Source organism: Mastigoproctus giganteus, chromosome 7, assembly GCF_048544385.1.
Source record: "Mastigoproctus giganteus isolate SK-2022 chromosome 7, ASM4854438v1, whole genome shotgun sequence".
In the NCBI taxonomy this organism is placed as follows: domain Eukaryota; kingdom Metazoa; phylum Arthropoda; class Arachnida; order Uropygi; family Thelyphonidae; genus Mastigoproctus; species Mastigoproctus giganteus.
Window position 1 is genome coordinate 234,040,277 of NC_143581.1, and position 21,784 is coordinate 234,062,060.

General features: G+C 36.6%; 1 protein-coding gene across 3 annotated transcripts in view; it reads left to right on the forward strand.

The window, feature by feature from the left end:
* The first annotated feature begins 13,237 nt into the window (after positions 1-13,237).
* Positions 13,238-21,784, forward strand: part of Prp5 (pre-mRNA processing factor 5) — a 405,747-nt gene continuing 397,200 nt past the window's right edge. For all 3 annotated transcript variants that reach the window (XM_090378220.1, XM_090378221.1, XM_090378222.1), the window contains exon 1: positions 13,238-13,382. In XM_090378220.1, the coding sequence (XP_090234346.1) occupies positions 13,369-13,382 (14 nt within the window). In that variant the 5' untranslated portion in view covers positions 13,238-13,368. The remainder of the gene's footprint in view (positions 13,383-21,784) is intronic.

A 21,784-nucleotide genomic window follows, 5' to 3' on the forward strand; every position in this document is an offset into this window, starting at 1 on the left:
TCTTGTTTTTACCACCAGATGGCGATAAAACTCCCCTTAATAAAAATAACACACAAATATGACACCAGGATCAAGTCTCTTGGGCCGATAGACAAAAAGTTATCATTATTGAAAGTTTTCAACATCTTAAGATCTCCAATAATCTTAAGAAAGTATAAAGTCAATTCGGTAGTGTCCAATAAACACTACTGAGTATGGAGATTGTTTGTTTAATTATATCAGCCAATAAAAACACCAAGACACACAATTAGAATAAAATAAATGGCCACCACCAGTCGGAGCAACCATATATCCCTATCAACTTTATCTGGTAGCTATGACATAGGTCACATGGGTGCAGCCATTTTATAATGATATTTCCCCATATGTTCACTTAAATTAAGCAGTATGGCTTCCTACGTTAAACTCCCATTGGAAATATACATGTGCAACCATGTAACCCAATCTGTAAAAACAAATATCAATAGATAACTCAGAAGAACGACGGCCACAAAATCCTCTTGAATCAAGCTTCACAATGGTACTCTTCAATATCTGCAGGCTGACCTAGAAATAAAGTTATCAGCAATAAAATCTAATCTTAAGATATGAAAGAGCCCACAATCAAGAATCTCCATACATTTAGCATTGAAAATGCTGTTCAAATTAATTGAAAGGAAAAATAGTTCTTTTTCCCTCAATCTTGGATTGTGCGCTCCCAAATTTTAACCACAGACTCACCACGACTTGTACTATTCAGGAATCAACTTTATTCCTTGCACAAACACCTATAAACACTTCAATAAACACAAAAACACGGACTGCAATATTTCATGACTTCACATAGGCAAAGGTTTGGTTTTGGTTTTGGTTCGGTTTTATTGGCGCATTAACATAGGCAAAGCATATCCACAAAACGTACAGAAGAAATTTGGTGATACATCCTCCACAAGTTTCCGTTCTTTTCCAGAACTGTGGGAAGGCCCAAGAAAATTTATGAGATAAATGGTCAAGCAGTAGGAGATGATCCAGTTGTAGGAAGTGTCATTAGCGGTTTTGATCTCTTTCTCTATATTTAGTTGCCAATTTTTATAACACCTGCTTCTAGGAAGGCATATTTCCCTTCATATTGAAGAATGTAAATTTATGATTAATTCCTAAGAATCCATCCTGCCCTGCACACGTTCAGTATTAAACCATTATAATGTGTAAGGTTTATGAGCGTCCTATCATTACTAGTTTTTTTATTCTACACCTTTGCTTGTTTGGCAATTCTCAACCAGTTTATATGAGAAAGGATTGGTCTGTAGTTGATGCTCTGTATCATCTTTTGAAATAAGAATTCTATACCTCCTTACAGACTTATTTCACTTCCAGAAATTTGTCTATATGTAATAGGTTCCATCAAATGTTTCGGCTAGTAATTCGTGGATGTCCCAATGGCTCGTTTATTGGGTCGACGGATTGAACTGTTGTGTTCAGTAGAATGGTTAGATTCGGAGTTTTGCAACACTTTCATGCAGTTATACACGGGTGATTGATTGTTGTCTTAACCAAGCAAATGGCTCCATCGTCATTGCATAAATTAATCCTCCTTCCCCGGTAATGCGGTCCATTGATTCTAGAATGTAAACCCAAATATACATAGGCTGTCAACTTTCTGGATTCGTGGTAGATAATTCTCCAATTGCCGTTCGAACAAATACTTCGGTACAGTATTGGACGATATGCTCATTTCTCCCATAAGTTCAATATTTGAGGGAAAAATTGTTAAACGTACAACGTACATCATAGTGATACGCCATAGTCAGCAGGATGGGTTTCCTTCAGTTTGTTACTGGGAACTTCTATTTCATATACACATAGCCTACTATGGTTCGGTACATTTCTAAAAGCAAAATGAGAGGCCATCTTCTAACATTTGGAAAATGACACGTATAAACGATGAGAAACGAGGATTTGGTGTTTTTATCGCACGATGGCAGGAGGTTTGGGGCGCCTCCCCAAAAGTTGAAGTCACTCGCTGATTTTTTCAAACTGCAAATTTTCACTAAACTGCCATTGATCTACTTCCACACAACTTTTCTCTTAACTGGTCATGTTGCCTTTAATGGTAAAAACCACGACATTGGAATCCAAGAGATTGCATTTGAGGTGTGCAGCGTAGCGGAAACTTAAGGCAGAAACACAGTGTTATCACGTCACGGGACTCACATCATGTCGCCGTTTAGTGTAAACTGCGAAGTCGGTCGGAGAAGAAGCGTCACTGTAACATAGGGTGACCTGATTAAAAATTTGATCTGTGAGTACTCGTGATGTTTTGGGTATTCATTCCTCGTTTAGGGGTATTCGCATTATATCCAGTGGTGAGCTGTAGTGGGCTCGAGAGAGCCCATTGTTGAGACGATCATTTATTTTACAAATGAAATCCTGAATGCAATTATTGAGCATCCAGAGCCGAAACTACGTGGGACGAGCTGGACAACATCCCCATCATTCGATCAGTTATGTATTATAAAATTGCTTCATTTTTGATTTTATCACAGTCGGATCTCTGTTTAACGAACTTCTTTATAGAGAATTGTTTTAAATTCCCCTTTGTAATTACAACATTTAAAATAGTTTCTGTTGAACGAAGAAAATTTCCATGTAACGAACGGATTAGGAGACACAACTCTGTACGCATTGTTCTCAACTTTGGCCTTTAAAAGCGCGAATTATGGGTGAAAGGGATTACTGTATCACAATGTTAGTGGTGTCCCTAAAACCTGCAGTCATATACCAAGAAGTCGCACTCTTCGATCTGCTTTCCATAGCCAGTCAGGGAATTAAGATTCCCGACGTGGAAAATATCCTCTGGTCAACCTGTGTTGTGGTTCCCCTTTACTCCTACAAGAAGTCATGTTTTTCGGAGAAGTGAGTGATCCACGCTTTCCAGTAAATTTCTCCTATCTATGTTTACACAGTAGCTGAATATCCGAGCGATTCCGAAGTTTTGCACAATATTCAAAGAACTATGACAGTAGCAAAGTAAGGGTTTGAGGAAACTAAGGTATTATATAAACTTTACGATGATGAAATGTTGGCAGATTTTGAAACTTCGTCGAGGCTTTCATTGTGTAGAAAATGGTCTGGTCTAAAATATAATGGCAATAATTAACAGGCCATAAACTGTATGCATTATATCACCAAACTCCAAAAAACCAGCGCGAATTAAGGATTGTTCCTAAAGAACTCGATGTGGAAACTATAAAAATCGGTCGTGTGTTCGGTCCACGATGAGCAGCTTGTAGATTGCGGACAGAAATTGCGGTTTGAAGGAATTATCCCGCTTTGTGCAAACATTTTGAATCAAAAGTTAAATTTTCGGGATTATTAAACTGACTTTTCAATGTAGAATTTCTTAACGATTTAGCAATAATGATCGACATCCTGCAGGAGCTCTCTTACCTTTCAGAAGCTTTACAGAATCACTAGGGTAAAAGCTGATAAATTAATTATTCGAACTATAAATGCTATTGCTAATTTGAAAAATTCCGAAAGAAATTATGACGCTAAAATTGACAGTACGTTAAAGTGGAAAGAATTTGAAGGAACCAAATTCGAAAGTAAGGACACATTTAAAAATTATCCCTTGACAAGTTATTAAATACATTGTTTTATGCAACCGAGCGATTTTAAATTACATAATGATTCCATTGACGACGAGGAATTGAAATTTTAAACATATGCTACCCGAAATCGTGGTCAGTCGATGAAAACTGAATAAGAAATTTAAGTTTTTTGATAAAATATGAAATAAAAATTAATGATTTTAGAGATTTTGTCAAAAACAATTTATCTTTCGAGAGGCAACCAGAGAAGGTAATACTCTTGATCTGGTTATCAGCAGTGATCATTCGTGTATTAAGAATTTGCAGATAAAGGAACCACTAGGTGGCAGTGATCACAGTGTACTGATGTGGGATTTAGTTAAAGATATAATTACCATCAGGGGTAAAGGAAAGGGTTATTGCTTCCGTTAAGGTGAGTACAGTGGTCTCCGACAGTTTTTAAATTCTGTACAGTGTGATCAACTGACGATGTTACCAACAGTAAATTCTAAGTGGAAAGCATTCAAGGAATTAATCGTGGATGCTACTAAACGTTTCATACCTATTAAGAAATATTGTTCAAGGTTTAGGTCTAAATGGTTATCAAATGAACTAATGTAGGATAGACGTGCGGAAATTTGCCTTTAGCCAGCGGGTGGTTGGTTGGTGGAACAGACTTCCATCCCTTGTAGTGGAGGTTGATAGCCTAAATAAGTTTAAGGCTCAGCTGGACAGGTATTTTGAACGAACAGAGGGGTGAAGTGGAAGTAGGTTTTTTTTTTTTTTTTTTTGGTTGATGCTGCATAAGCTTGCTTTCTTGCATCAATTGCCTCTACTAATGCTAATGCTAATGCTAATGGGACTCGTGACAGAAGCAAAATGCATGGGATGCATATAAATTATGAAGCGACTTAGAAGCCTATGGCAGTTATAAGCTTGTCTGTAATCAGGTCACAAAGGAGGTCAGGCGAAGGCAGATTACGAGAAATCTTTAGCCAGCGGGTGGCCTTTAGCCAGAATTTCTTTACTTATATAAATTCTAAAAGGAAGGGGATGAATCTGATTGGTCCACTTGATATCGATGGTTCGACTTGATTATCCTGCTCAAATAGCAAACAAACTGAATGAGTATTTTGCATCTACATTCACACATGAGGAGTTATTAATGTTTGAAAATGGCAGAAGGTTATCAAATTCTAGCAGGGTGCTTAATGATTTTATAATAATTGAGAGCCAAGTGGAGGAGAAATTGCTGAAGTTAAGCATAAGAAAGACATCTGGGTGGATGGCATCTATCCAGTTATATTAAAGGAGACGGCAAAGCAACTAAGCGAACCCTTAGCCATAATTATGAGAGCATCCTTGGACTCAGAGGAGATCCCCACGGACTGGAGATATCCAAATGTATCCCCAATTCACAAAGGGGGATCGAAGGGTGACACGAGTAATTACAGACCAGATAGTTTAACTTCTGTTCCGGGTAAAATAATGGAGTCACTGGTTAAAGATGCATTGCAGGATCATCTAGACAAGACTGCAGCAATAATTCAGACACAGCATGGGTTTGTTAAGGGAAAGCCTTGTCTGACAAATTTGATAGGATATTATGATGTGGTTACAAAGGAACTGGATGCAAAAAATAATTTTGATATCATATATTTGGATTTCAGGAAAGCTTTTGACACTGTTGCACATGAAAGACTACTGTACAAATTGGAGCAGAATGGTATTAAGGGTAAGTTGCTGCAATGGATAAAAGGATGATTCAGTGGGAGAAGACAGAGAGTGGCAATCAATGGGTGCTGCTCTTCGTGGACTAATGTTATTAGTGGAATCCCACAGGGTTCGGTGTTGGGTCCACTGTTGTTTTGTATATTTATCAATGATATTGATGAAGGTATATCAGGCTTAGTGTCGAAGATTGCAGATGATACAAAGGTTGGCAGGGTTGTTAATGACCGTAATGGCAGTGTGCTAATGCAACAGGATCTAGATAATTTGGGCAGATGGGCTAAGAAGTGGCAACTGAAGTTTAACCTTGACAAATGCAAAGTACTGCATATGGGTAGAAGTAACTCCAGAGAAACGTACCAACTGTGTGGTACTACACTTAAGGTGGTAGAAAATGAAACAGACCTGGGAGTAATTGTGCAGTGAGATATTAAGTTTTCTGAGCAATGTAGACAGGCTGCCAGGGCAGGTCATGGGATTTTGTCAATGATATATAGGAATTTTGCTAGCAGAGAAACGGAGGTGATTGTCCCTCTGTATAAGGAAATGGTCAGACCATTCCTTGAGTACTGCGTACAGGTCTGGAGGCCTAATTTTAGGAAGGATGTAGATTTGCTTGAACGTGTACAGAGAAGGGCAACAAGATTGGTGAGGGGAATGAAGGGATCCTTTTACTAAGAGAGGCTTAAGTTCTGCAAATTGCAGTGGCTGGAGACTATGCACCTGCGCGGTGATCTGATTGAGGTATATATAAGGCCTTGAATGGGTTGAGCACGGTGAATTCTGATCGGATTATTCCATTTCTTCAGATTATGAACCTAAGGGGGCATAAATTCAAATTAAGAAAAGACAGATGTAGAATAGATGTGCGGAAATTTGCCTTTAGCCAGCGGGTGGTTAATTGCTGGAACAAACTTCCATCTGTCGTTGTGGCAGTTGATAGGTTAAATATATTTAAGGAGGAACTGGACAGGCATTTGGAGGGAATGGTGTGATTTTTTTTTTTTTGGCTGATGCTGCATCAGCTCATACACTTGCTTTCTTGCATCACATGCCACTACTCCTACTACTATCTTTAAAATCGAGTGAATCCCTTTTTAATTAAGAAAGCTAGAAATATCTTTGAAACCATTGCGATTAGCTGAGCGAGCTTTCAGCGTAATGATTAATAATGAGTGAAAGAATGAATACTATTGAATTACACAAGCTGAAGATTATTATGATCTAAATGGAAAAGCATTGCTTCAATTTGATCGGGATCGTTACGTCAAAACATTCCTCTGTAATCATCGCTCAGCTATTGAGCAAAGCAGATCCACAACAAATATTTCTAAAGAAGTAATTTGCATATGGCAATTTTTAGAATAAATTTTTCTTGAATATTTGTGTAATAATTTTTAAAATAATATTTGTTTATATATTGTGAAATGTTTTGTAATAGTTTTTATATTATTTGTGATATGGGAAATATTTCTTGTTATTTTTTATTCGCTATATTAAAATTTTATCATAAAAAAATGTATCCATTATATTTCCCGAGTTAAAAAAAAAAGACGAATAAAAAAGTTGCGCATGTGCCCAGCAGGGGTTGTAGATGGTTTATGTGAAACTTCCTTCGCATTTCTTTTAGGTATTTTGATTTGTATATTGATTACGAAATAAAAGAGCTTTTGTATTGTAAATATTTTACTGAACATTCGCAAATTTTCATAATTTCTGGAAGACAAAATGCAATGGATTTATGATAACTAAAGTAAGAGATGTATACTTGCGATTGCAACATATCTAAATGTCTATGGAAAACAGCGTCGATTGAAGTACAGATCTTGTAGTTGAAGCGACATGCACAGCTGTTAGGGCAACTAACAATGGAATGTAACGAAAATGCGATATGAAAAAAAGAAATTGTTGACAAATATTTGTATTGTTGCAGTCATAATAAACACTTGTATTCTCGCAGTCATATGACAAATATTTTTATTGTTGCAATCATACTTACTGCAGTAGTAACTTCAGGAAGTATGATTGTGATGTCATACTGTTCAAAATTAGTCAAATTACCTAGCAAAGAAAACCTAGCAATACTTTTCGTTTGAGCGAATTTTCTTTAACAATTTTTCATTTTTTAGTGCATTTGCGTAAAATTCTTTGCATGTCATATTGTGATTGGTTTTCGGCAACAGTTCCCTTTCAACTTTCTTATTTCTATCCTTTTTCCACGCGTTAAACCTTGAGCTAAATACTGACTCACTCATTGCATTTATGTGAGGCAAAGCAAAAACAAAATTAATATATTTTTTTCTGTATTACGTACTTCGTACGCATTTAAAATTTTTAACCAAACATCTGTGGTATTTTTGAGTTATTTTGTCTCAATATTTTTATGGAATGATTTCAACAGAACATACTCTTCATACAGAAAATCGATATTGATATTGGGAATTTTAAATTAAAAAAAAAGTTTGTTGCCTAGGCCTTAAACCATTACAACGAAATAAAAAAGAAGTCAAGTAGAATGTAAAAAGTTACAAATAAGCATAATATAAATATTCTGTAACCCTCTTTGTAAATAGGACAGAATGTCGTTTTTTGTCTTTAATTAAGGGTGCATTTCAACAACTTTATCGTCAGTTAATTCTTTCTTCCTAAATAATCATCTCAATAGGTTTTATGATTTCTCCTTTTTTCAAATTCCCCATTTCAAATGTTAAAAAACAGGATATCTTGGAAATTTTATTATAATTCCAAAAGGGGTACGTCTGGCAACCTGTAACGTTCTATATGTGTCATTCTCTTTGAGGAAAGCTTAAGCGAAATGAATTGCCACAGTTCATCCTCCTCTTCAGATTTTGAAAATGAATGCGCCTTCCTTATAGCCGAGAAAACAAAAGAGAATACGCAATGGATACACGACATAAACTGGAAGAGAACAGAAAAAGGCGAATTCCATCGTTTACTGCAGGACTTAGAAGATGAAAATCCTTTCAAGATGTACTAAGAGATGAATAAAGAAGAATTTAATTTCCTATATAATTCAAGGGCAAAATACGAAATTTCGAAATTCAGTTAGCGCTAAGGAAAAATTAGTTGTATGTTTAAGGAAAGTTGAAATATTGCAAGCTTAATTTTGAATAAGGATTTATTCTGTCAAAATACGAAACAAAAATTTTTAATGAAATTTAATTACAACAAAAAACTACTTCTCAATCCTAAAAATTGAACTTGTAAGAAATTGTTATGAGTTATGCAAATTGAAATGATCGACTCGTTCGTCCTCTCAATTTGTTAATTGTAATTCTGTTGGTCTGTTTTCCTCCTAAGGCCATTTTTGAGTGTCCCTGTCACCAGTGGCGGATTTAGCACTTGAGGGGCCCCAGGCGCAATTCAATTTTGAGGCCCCTCCTCTAAATATTTTCGGTACCACTACAGTGTGCTTCTACGCAAACGTTTTTACTATAGCATGCGCTCTAGATTTGGTGTTGCGGCTTTAATCATTTTGGTTGCGCAGTTGTCTCATATATATTTTAACTAAAGTCAAATGAAAAAAATGGCACAACTAAGCATTAATGATAATACGTATTCTACTTCAGATTCACTTAGTTCGCATAGATATTTCATATAATATGACTATTATATGAAATATCTATGTATATTCGCATAAGAGTTTACTAACTTCTCATATTAAATTATAGTTTTATTCAGTAACGGTAATAATGATGAGTGTAAAAATTAAAAATGAAACAATTTTATTATTTTTTAGACCTCAGATTTGAGGCCCCCTATATTTAAGAGGCCCCCAGGCGCGCGCCTCGTGCGCCTGTGCGGAAATCCGCCACTGCCTGTCACTGTACATTTGCGGTGAGTATGCCGAGTAGCTGGTCGAAGTGGAGGGTGCTTTGGAATAGGCACAGGTGCAACGTCCTCGATTTTGTTGTTATTTGTTTTCGGATATTCTTACTTGCGCGCTCAAAACAGATTATTTACTTCTAATTTAATTTTCTATTATCATTTCCTTTTCTATTAGGTTTCTATCAACAAAGCGTTTTTTCTCTTTCTATTAATATCTATATCTTTCTGTCTTTATAATATGGTAAGTTTCACTTAAATCTAGTACATGATGGAACTATTATTTTTCATCCATTTTCTTTGTTACTGTGTAACAGTAGCTAATCAGATTTTCAGACAAGAGATCTTAAGATGAGAACTAAAGCCCCATGGAAAAGAACTCAAGCTAACTGGTCTGTAGGTATTTACTTTCCCATCTGATATCCTTTTGTGAATAAGGGAGATATTTGCTCATCTGCAATTTACAGGCGCCTACAGCGAACCGCAATGCCTCCTCATAATTATGGCCAAAGGTTTCTTTATCCCTTTTGCTGTTTTCTTTTAAATTGTTAGATTGTTATTGTTATCATTCCGTCATCCCCAGTTATAGTATTAGTAGTAGTAGTGGAATGTGATGCAAGAAAGCAAGTGTATGAGCTTATGAATCAGCCAAAAAAAAAAAAAAAAAAATTTACAAAACAATTCTCTCTAAATGTTTGTTCAGTTCCTCAAATTTATTTAGCCCATCAACTTCCACAACGACAGATGGAAGTTTGTTCCGCCAATTAACCATTCCGCTGGCTAAAGGCAAATTTTTGCACATCTACTCTACATCCGTCTTTCCTTAATTTGAATTTACGCCCCCTTAGGTTCGTAATCTGAACAAGTGGAAGAATCCCATTAGAATTCAGCGTGCTCAACCCATTCAAGGCCTTATACACCTCAATCAGATCACCGCGCAGGTGCCTAGTCTACAGTCACTGCAATTTGCAGAACTTAAGCCTCTCCTAGTAAGAGGATCCCTTCATTCCCCTCGCCAATCTTGTTGCCGTTCTCTGTACACGCTCAAGCAAATCTACATCCTTCCTCAAATGAGGCCACCAGACCTGTACGCATTATTCAAGGTGTGGCCTGACCATTGCCTTATACAGAGGGACAATCACTTCCTTTTCCCTGCTAGCAAAATTCCTATATATCATTGACAAAACCCCATGACCTGCCCTGGCAGCTTGTCTGCATTGCTCAGAAATTTCATGTCTGACTGCACAATTACTCCCAGGCCTTTTTCATTTTCTACCACCTTAAGTGTAGTACCACACAGTTGGTACGTTTCTCTGGGGTTACTTCTACGCATACGCAGTAATTTGCATTTGTCAAGGTGAAACTTCATTTGCCACCTCTCAGCCCATCTGCTCAACTTTTCTAGATCCTGTTGCAGCAGTGTACTGTCATTAGTGTCATTAATAACCCTGCCAACCATCGTATCGTCTGCAAATTTGGCCTGATATACCACAATCAATATCATTTACAAATACAGAAAACAACAATGGACCCAAAACTGAACCTGAGGGACTCCACTAATAACACTGTTCCACGAAGAGCAGCACCCATTGATTACCACCCTCTGTCTTCTCCCACTGAACCATCCTTTTATCCACTGTAGAAACTTACCCTTAATACCATTCTGCTCCAATTTGTACAGTAGTCTTTCATGCGCAACAGTGTAAAAAGCTTTCATGAAATCCAAGTATATGATATGAAAATTATTTTTTGCATCCAGTTCATTTGTAACCACATCATAATAACCAATCAGATTTGTAAGACAAGACTTTCCCTTAACAAAACCATGCTGTGTCTTAATTATTGCTGCAGTTTTGCCTAGATGATCCTGCACTGCATCTTCAACCAGTGACTCCATTATTTTACCCGGAACAGAAGTTAAACTAACTGGTCTGTAATTACTCGTGTCAACCTTTGTGAATTGGGGATACATTTGCACATCTCCAGTCCGTGGGGACCTCCCCTGTGTCGAACATTCTCTCATAATTATGGCTAAGGTTTACTTCCTTTGCCGCCTCGTTTAATTTAACTTGATAGATCCCATCCACCCCAGGTGCCTTTCTTATGTTTACCTTCAACAATTTCTCCTCCACTTTTCTCTCAGTTATTACAAAATCGTTAAGCACCCTGCTACAATCTGATCTCCTTCTGACATTTTCAAACCTGAACTCCTCATGTGTGAATGTAGATGCAAAGTACTCATGCAGTTTGTTCGCTGGCTGAGCAGGATCATCAACAGTCGAACCATCGATATCGAGTGGACCAATCAGATTCATCCCCTTCCTTTTAGAGTTTGTATTAGTAAAGAAATCCTTACTCTTCTTCTTAGCATCCTTTGCCAAAGATTTCTCGTAATCTGCCTTCGCCCATCTAACCTCCTTTGTGACTTGATCACAGACTAGCTTATATCAGCCATAGGCGTCTGTGTCGCCTGATAATTTTTATGCGTCCCATGCATTTTTCTTGTCTGTCACGAGTCTCATTAGTTAATTTGATAAACATTTAGGCCTAAACCTTGAACAATATTTTTTAATAGGTATGAAACTTTTAGTAACTTCCACGATTAATTCCTCGAATGCTTCCCACTTAGAATTTGCTGTTGGTAACATCGTCAGTTGATCCCACTGTAGAGAATTTAAAAACTGTGTGAGACCACTGTACTCACCTTTACGGAAGGAAAAAACCCTTCCCTTAACCCCTGATAGTAGTTACCTCTTTGAGTAAATCCCACATCAGTACACTGTGATCACTGCCACCTAGTGGTTTCTTTATCTGCAAGTTCTTAATACACGAATGATCACTGCTGATAACCAGATGAAGTGTATTATCCTCTCTGGTTGCCTCTTGAACATGCTGCTACAGGAAACAATTATCAAATAAATTGACAAAAGTATTACTAGTGTGCGATTGACCAATCCTCAAGTTCCAGTCAATATCTGGGAAGTTAAAATCCCCCATTATAAGACATTCTGGTTTACCAACACACTTTATTTGCTCTACAATTGTTCATTGTAATCATTCGAGTCATTAGGCCTATAACACACTCCTACTCTTATTTTTGCTTTCGCAGTGCTTATGTCACACCAAAGTGACTCAACAGTGCACTGTTCATCTATGTCAACTGGATGCAATTCTTTTAATTTTATGTTTTTCTTAATTATCAGCATAACACCTCGTCCCTTACTATCCAGTCTATACTTTCTGTACACATTGTACAGAAAGTATAGACAAAGCTTATCTTATTTAGTTTAGTTTTAGCAGTTTTCCTTCGACGTTTTTTTCTTTTTATCCCAATTATTTAGTTTCCCGTTATAACTTGGTATTCTCCTTATGCTCGAAACACCAAAAATTTCTTCAGCCGTGTATAGATATAACATATTTAGTGAGTTTCCAATTTCACCTTTGATATCCAGTTGGCTTATGTGGTCTATCCATTTACACTTTACTTTGTGCTTAACTCTTAAAGTAAGGAACACCTTTTTAAATTTATTTTTTTGCTTTCTTAAATAAACTTATAATTAATCAATCCATTTAAAGCCTAAAACACTTCAATCAATCTCCTCGCGGGTGTCTATTTTCCGTGGAGTGGAATTTCCAGAGCTCATATCTTCCATTGGATGCTACCGTTTTGTCCTTGAGTACACTTTTCTCTCTTTCATTCTCCTTTTCCGTTGGAAAAGGTACACATTCTGTAAAACTTTCAGCTATTTAAGTCTTAATGTTTTAACAAGATTTCTTAATTGGTATAAGCATATTAGAAACTACCCCGATTATCCGAATGCTTCGGATTTCGAAATTGTAGTTCGCAACAGCATCAGTGAATCCACTGAAAATAATCACATGGATTCCAAAACTTCGCCAGTGTCAGTATGAAGTATTTCTTATTGTATGGGAATTTAATAATTTAATACAATGTTTGGGTTAATGAATGTTATTAACTTATAAAATTACTCTAATTTCAGAAAAAATAAAATAAATAAATAAAAGCATGTGTGTGAATGTCCATGCGCGCAGCGCCCCCTCTTAATTAATATCATAGTTCCGAAGTGATGTTGTAATGAGTATATGTTGATATGTTTGCGTTTTCTGTTGCTTTTTTTGTATTGTTTTAGTGGGTACCTATGAGATTTATACGTGTTGTTATTCATCACTCTCCTAAATCATATTCATCAATTACGTAATGGCAAGAGACAGGTAATCGTCATACATATCTATTTTTTGTGACATTAATTATGGAATATAGCCTTTAATTTTCCCAGATGGAATTATCCCGAGTAGATTATTTGTCTTCAGTACTGTTTATCACCTTTTCATGTAACCTCTCAATGAGCAGTGTAGAAAACTGTTCCCGAATTCGATTAATTAATTTCGGTATTGTTAAAATCGCTATGCAGAACACTTAACCGAAACTGTTAAGCAGGAATTTAATGATTGGTTTATGCTTTCTTTTTCAGTGCATTGAAGTTGGCTTTAAAATAAATGAATACCAGTACATAATGGTACTGGTATTATGTAAACCAGTACATAATGACATTCACCCTCCTTCTCAGACAGCTCGCATGAGGGGACTTAATTTCAAATTGAGGATGGTTGCAGGAAGATGTTCGGAGGTTTGTCATCAGCCAGTGCGTGATTGATTGTTAGAACAAACTCTTGTTGTTGTGGAAGTGGGTAGTTTGAATTAATTCAAAGTTTGAATTAATTCAAGGAGGAACTAGACAAATTATTGGAGGGAATGGACAGGTGATGGGGAAGTGTTTTTTTTTTTTTTTTTGAGTGATGCTTTATAAGCTTACTTTCTTGCATCCTATGGCACTGCTATTACTAATACTATAATAATAGTAGTAATTGGACACAACCAACCACCCCATGCGATTGGTGCCAGTACCCATCACAAGGCAGAATAAATCCCATAAAAGGAGGAAAAAAGTTATTAATAATTATTAATAATAATATAGAAACATTGAAGAGAAGGGGGTGGGTAAACTAAATTGGGAGTAAACTAAACTTATATATATATATCTTGTATATATTTTTTAACAGTCTCTAATCTAATTTACGTATGCATACTCCATAGATATCTATAGATTTAACGAGTTATTCATTACTCTTTACTAGTGCTAATGTATATAGTCTTACATAATATACTATACATTAAATTATAGTTTTAGTGTATATATTGCTCTAGCAGTGGCACTTTACCACATTGTATGGGATTGCTGCATTATCTATATCTATAAATTTCTCACACACACACACACACACACACGCACGCATATATAATGTAAATTAAGTTACATATGCAAATTAAAATAGGTTAGCAGAATGAATAAGCCCTGCAACAAATGATTGCAACAACCAGTACCTAAATATAGAACATTGTAGTGAACAGAGTTTGGGGGGAGACTTAGTTAAGAGTAAGAGTGCTGTGGAAGTGCTGTACCTAAAAATTTTTGGATATTTTAAATAGAAAGCCAGTAGTACAAAATATGAACCACGTGTAAACAAATTTAGACCGATGCCCCCTGAAAACACAAGAAAAATAATGTGAAGTATCATAAATTTGATACAGTAAACCAAAGACAGAAAACTGACCAATAAATGAAAAATAAAAACAGTGTAGCCATTGAATTTCATCTCCTGGGAATGCCACAGAATAAACAGTCTTGGAATCGCTGCATCAAGCAGAAAATAATAACATGCTATCAGTTCACTGATGCAATAGATTTGCACAGTAATGACCCTTATGTTAATAGTGGAAAATGATGCAAGGTAGTAGTATTGGCAAATCATACAAGAAATCAAGTTTATACAGCATAGGCAAAAAAAAACCCCTAATATTTCCTGTTTCACCTCTCCATTCCATCCAACAATTTTTCTAGTTCTTCCTTGAATTTATTCAAACTACCCACTTCTACAACACCATATGGGAATTTGTACAAACCATTAACCATCCTCTGGCTGAAGGTCAATATATGCACATCCCACTACCCTTCCTTAGTTTGAGTTTAGGCCCCTTCATGTGTTGTCTGAGCAAAAGGAAGGATTCCATCAGGAGGTCAGTATTAACAACCCTGCCACCCTTTGTATTGTCTGCAAACTTTGACATTAAGCTTGATATACCTTCATCAATATCATCGATAAATATACAAAACAACAATGGGTCCAACACCGAACCCTGAGGGATCCACTAATAACATTAGTCCATGTAGAGCAGTACTCATTGACTACCACTGTCTGTCTTCTCCCACTCAACCATCCTTTTATCCATTGTAGCTAGGGCTTACAATACCGGTCAAAATCTTAATACCGGTATTTCGGTATTTTTAATTTATGAAACCGGGATACCGGTATTCCAAAAACAAACGTTTTTCTCAATTCATGTTTTAAATAAGCTTTTATTGCAATAATAAATATTCTGAAAAATATCATTAAAATACAGTTATTCTAAAAACAAAAAAATACATATTGTTACTGCAAAGTTTAGTTATGTTTAAGCATCCACACTACCTGTCCGAATAAAGTGAGCTCTTAAGAAACATAGTCAATCAATAGTACGATCATTTAAAATGGATCTAATTTTGGTACATACAGTATTTGATTAGCGGCATTATTTGATTTGATTAGCGGCAAAAACGCTCTTTCGGATTCTATTCTGGTACTATTGTACTGAGATAATTGTAGACAATCTCAGTCCATATTTTCTAGGCTTTGAACATTTTTAGCAAAAATTAATTAAATAGAAAGTATTTAATTAATTTCTGACTCAAGTTCATCTTTTAAAATCTCATTAGAGTCAGGCAACTTCTTATTTTTGGAAAGAATTTGCAGAACACTGATGTTCTTTTCCATGTTGGTTTTCCATGGTTGAATTATGTTCATCATTTTCTGAAGGAGAAAGATCTTTACTGAGTCTGGGAGAGAGCAAAGAGTGGGGATAAGAAATAAAGAAGAGAGCAAAGAGTGCAGTTAAGGAATTCTTCACATATATAAATGCAAAGAACAGAAGGACAAATCAGATTGGACCCTTATGTAATGGATGTCGGATAGTATTAGATAACATAGCTGAAGTTGCAGATGAACTCAAAAGTTACTATGCATCGATATTTACGTTAAAAAAACCCTTTGTGTCAATGAGATATTATGGAAGTGAAGTTGAAAAAAATGTAATTAATGATGTTCAAATTTCAAATGATTATTTAATGAGAACTTTTGCACCTACAGGCAAGTAAGGCTCCTGTGGTTGATGGCATATACCATATAATCTTAAAGGAGGCGGCAAGTGAGTGCATTGAACCATTAAAGCTAGTTATGAGAGCATCACTGGATAGGAGAGATTTTGTTGAATTGGTGTAAATAGGAACATAAAGGCGGTTCTAGGAGTGTAACAGAAAATTACCGACCGGCCAGTCTAACTTCAGTAGTAGTAGTAGTGGCATGTGATGCAAGAAAGCAAGTGTATGAGCTTATGCAGCATCAGCCAAAAAAAAAAAAAAAAAAAAAATCACACCATTCCCTCCAAATGCCTGTCCAGTTCCTCAAATTTATTCAACCTATCAACTTCCACAACGACAGATGGAAGTTTGTTCCAGCAGTTAACCACCCGCTGGCTAAAGGCAAATTTCCGCACATCTATTCTACATCTGTCTTTTCTTAATTTGAATTTATGCCCCCTTAGGTTCGTAATCTGAACAAGTGGAAGGATCCCATCAGAATTCAGCATGCTCAACCCATTCAAGGCCTTATACACCTCAATTAGATCACCGTGCAGGTGCCTAGTCTCCAGCCACTGCAATTTGCAGAACTTAAGCCTCCCTTGGTAAGAGGATCCCTTCATTCCCCTCACCAATCTTGTTGCCCTTCTCTGTACACGCTCAAGTAAATCTACATCCTTCCTAAAATGAGGCCTCCAGACCTGTACGCAGTATTCAAGGCGTGGCCTGACCATTGCCTTATACAGAGGGACAATCACCTCCTTCTCCCTTCTAGCAAAATTCCTATATATCATTGACAAAACCCCATGACCTGCTCTGGCAGCCTGTCTGCATTGCCTAGAAAACTTCATATCTGACTGCACAATTACTCCCAGGTCTTTTTCATTTTCTACCACCTTAAGTGTAGTACCACACAGTTGGTATCTTTCTCTGGGGTTACTTCTACCCATATGCAGTAGTTTGCATTTGTCAAAGTTAAACTTCAGTTGCCACTTCTTAGCCCATCTGCCCAAATTATCTAGATCCTGTTGCAGTAGCACACTGCCATTACTGTCATTAACAACCCTGCCAACCTTTGTATCATCTGCAAACTTCGACATTAAGCCTGATATACCTTCATCAATATCATTGATAAATATACAAAACAACAGTGGACCTAACACCAAACCCTGTGGGACTCCACTAATAACATTAGTCCAAGAAGAGCAGCACCCATTGATTATCACCCTCTGTCTTCTCCCACTTAACCATCCTTTTATCCATTGTAGCAACTTACCCTTAATACTATTCTGCTCCAATTTGTACAATATCTTCCATGCGCAACAGTAGTAGGGAAAATCATGGAGGCAATGATCATTTAGATGGAAATGGAATTCTGTAGGATACACAGCATGGTTTTGTAAAGGGAAAATCGTGCTTAACAAATCTGGTTAGCCATTTTGACAGGTCACTTGTGAGCTGGATTTAGGGAATAATTTTGACATTGTTTATTTGGATTTCAGCAAAGCATTTGACTCAGTCCCACATGAGTGGTTACTTTATAAGTTGGAGCAGTCTGGAATCATAGGGAAAATCCCTAGATGGATAGCACGATGGCTTGAAGGCACCAGGCAGAGGGTTGCGATAAATGGTTATTCCTCAGATTGGGTTAATGTAAGTAGTGGGGTTCCCCAAGGATTAGTATTGGGACCACTGTTGTTTTTGATTATCTTAAATTACATCGATGGAGGGTGTGAGGTCTAAACCTTTAGATGATGTAAAGATCAGTAGAGTAGTTAATGATCACCACCAAGCAGAGCTTTTTCGGAGTGACCTAGATAGACTTCCGAGATGGTCAGAAAAGTGGCAGCTATGCTTTAATTCAGCAAAATGCAAGGTCTTACACCTGGGGAACAGCAACCCCAAAATAACTTATACACTTGGTGGAGTTGAACTAAAGTCAGTAGTGGAGGAGTTACGATACGGTCAGACACGAAGTTGTCCGAGAATTGTGGACATGTTGCATGGTATCCTATCGATGATTTATCAAACACTTGCTGGTAGAGATAACGACGTCATAACGACATAAAGGTGATTTTATAACCTTTATGTGATTAAATTATAAACAATTATTTTTTTAAAAATTAGTACTGAAAAACCGTTTTTTTTTTTGTATCAATACCGGTATTTCAATACTGGAAAAAAATGACCGGGATACCAGTATTTGAGATCCTGGGATCCCGGTATTGTAAGCCCTAATTGTAGTAACTTGCCCTTAATGCCATACTGCTCCAGTTTGCACAGTAGTCTTCCATGAGCAACAGTATCAAAAGATTTCTTGAAATCCAAGTATATGATATCAAAATTATTTTTTGCATCCAGTTCCTTTGTGACCACATCATAGTATCCAATCAAATTGGTCAGAGAAGACTTCCCTTTGACAAACCCATGCTGTCTGAATTATTGCTGCAGTCTAGTCTAAATGATCCTGAAATGCTTCTTTAACCAGTGACTCCATTATTTTTCCTGGAATAGAAGTCAAACTAACAAGTCTGTAATTACTTGTGTCATCCTTTGATCCCCTCCCCTTGTGAATTGGAGATAAATTTGCAAATCTCCAGTCCATGGGAACTTCCCCCGATTTCAAGGATGCTCTAATAATTATGGCCAAGGGTTTGGTTACTTCCTTTGCTTCCTCCTTTAATATAACTGGATGGATCCCATCCACCCCATGTGCCTTTTTTATGTTTAACTTCAACACTTTCTCTTCCACTTTTATCTCAGTTATTACAAAATCATTTAACTCCCTGTTACAGTTTGATAAACATCTGGCCCTCTCTGCCTTGAATAACTCCTCGTGTGAATGAGATGCAAAATACTCATTTAGTTTGGCAGCTATTTGAGAATGATCATCTAGAGTCAAACCGTTGATATCAAGTGGACCAATCTGATTCATTCCCTTACTTTTAGAGTTTATATAAGTAAAGAAGTCTTTGCTGTTTTTATTTGCATTCTTTGCCAAAATTTTTCATAATCTGCCTTTGCTTGTCTAACCTTCTTTGTGACTTGATTACAGACTAGTTTGTATCTACCATAGGCTTTTGTTTTGCCTGACGATTTATGTGCATCCCATGCATTTTTTTTCTCTGCCACATGTCTCATTAGTTCATCTGATATCCATTTGGGCCTGAACCTAAAGCAGTATTTCTTAGTGGAAACAAAAAGCCTAGTAGTTTCCAAGATTGCATTCCTTGAATGCTTCCCATGTAGAACTTGCTGTTGATAACATCATCAGTTGGTCCCACTGTATAGAACCTAAAAAAATCTCTGAAAACACTGCAGTTGTCTTTACGAAGGCAAAAGCCCTTCCCTTTACCCTTGATGGTAGTTACATCTTTAAGTGAATCCCACATCAGTACACTGTGATGATTGCTACCTAGTGGTTCCTTTATCTGTAAATTCTTAATGCATGAATAATCACTGCTGATAATCAGATCAAGAGTGTTACTCTCTCTCTTTCTCTCTTGTTGCCTCTCTAACGTGCTGCTGTAGAATCTGTACAATCATCCAATAAATCTACAAAAACCTTGCTAGTGTGTGAGTGACCAATCCACAAGTTCCAGTCTATATCTGGGAAGTTAAAATCCCCTATTATAAGACATTCTGATTTACTGGCCCACTCTATTTCTCTGTATAATTGTTCATTGTACTTATCAGAGTCATTAGGCCTATAACAAACTCCTATCCTCATTTTTGCTTTCCCAGTGCTTATGTCACACCAAAATGACTCAACATTGCACTGTCCATCTTTGTCAACTGGATGCCTTCCTTAGATTTTGTGTTTTTTAACTGAGTTATGCTGTTTTCTAACAGCATAACTCCTCCTCCCTTCCTATCCTGGCTATCCTTTCTGTACCCATGGTACTCTCCAAATTCCAATTCTGCATCCCTTATATCTGAGTGGCACCAAGTCTCTGATATCCCAACACTATTTATCTTGGATGTGTGGGTGCCTCTGTAGCCAGGTGAGCAGGAGCAGCAGTGCGTAGCACACGCTTCTTGATTAGACTGGGGTTCGAGCCTGTGCCCACCAAATACAGAGGCTGCGGAAAGGTCAGGGAATGACCACTGCATATCTCCCTGGAGTAATATGGCCTTAGCTGCTAATGCTCCTAAAAACTAAATAACAAACAACAAACAAACAAACAAACCTTGGATGTCTTAACCAGCACTTCAAATTCATCAAATTTGTTTACTACAGTTGGTCGTCGACTTACGACCGACTTCTGTTCTGACTGACAGGTCGTAAGTCGATCTGGTCGTATGTCGGCCATATATTTACAGTATTTTTAGTTAACAGGATTTTTTAACCTTTCTAATCTTTTTATTATCTTTATAATTTATTTTTATAATCTTTTAAATTTTTATCATTTTTATTTTTCATTTTAAATACAGTAATGTTTTCATCTTTTATTTAGCGATACTGTACATACCTTCATTTCTACGCCTAGGCTATCTCTCTCTCTCTGAGGTTAAATTCAAATGTTCTCTACATTTTAATTGGTTTTTTGTTCATACTGTTTATAAAAAAACAAAACTACAATCTATAATTATATTGTGCATAATGTGAAAAATAATACTGTACATAATGTACTGTAAACACAAAAATACAATCTAAAATTAATGTAAAAATTAATACAAATGAAATTTACAAAATCAATTTTTAATCTTTGCTTGTGCTGGGTTGTGCATCGTCAGGGTCGTGTTCTTTGGTTGAGGTAGGAGTTGTTTATTTATAAGAGACATTATGCAAAGCAAATCTTTTTTTAAAACGCTTAAACCACCCAGTACTAGCCTGAAAATCTTCTGCTAATCGTCTCCGGCGCATGATTTTAAACTCTGAAACAAACTTCTAGCCTTTGCTTGCACTGTGTGAAAGACTCATGGGTGTATTTTTTTATATTAAATCTTCCATCCACACAAACAACAATTTCTCCATTTCATGGATGGGTTCCTGTCGTTTGGTTAAAATTGTAGACTTAATAGGTGTAGAACCTTTCACAGCGTCCCGAATTTTTTCTTTGTCCTTAAGTATCATCAATACCGTGGAATGTGATAACTTCAAGTCGTGCTATCATATTCACTTTCTTTTCGCCTTCATACTGCTGGATAATTTTCATTTTCCACTCTAAATCAATAGTTTTTCTTGATTTCTTAGCTGGCGTATATGTAGATGAAGGCATTTTCCTTTTACTAAACATTTTATGCGTATTTCAGTAGAATTTTAATTAATACACCACACGCAACAGATGCTTGAAAGCGACTGGGTGTATGTGAGAGAGAGAGAGAGAGAGAGAGAGAGAGAGAGAGAGAGAGAGAGAGAGAGAGAGACTGAGTGTATGT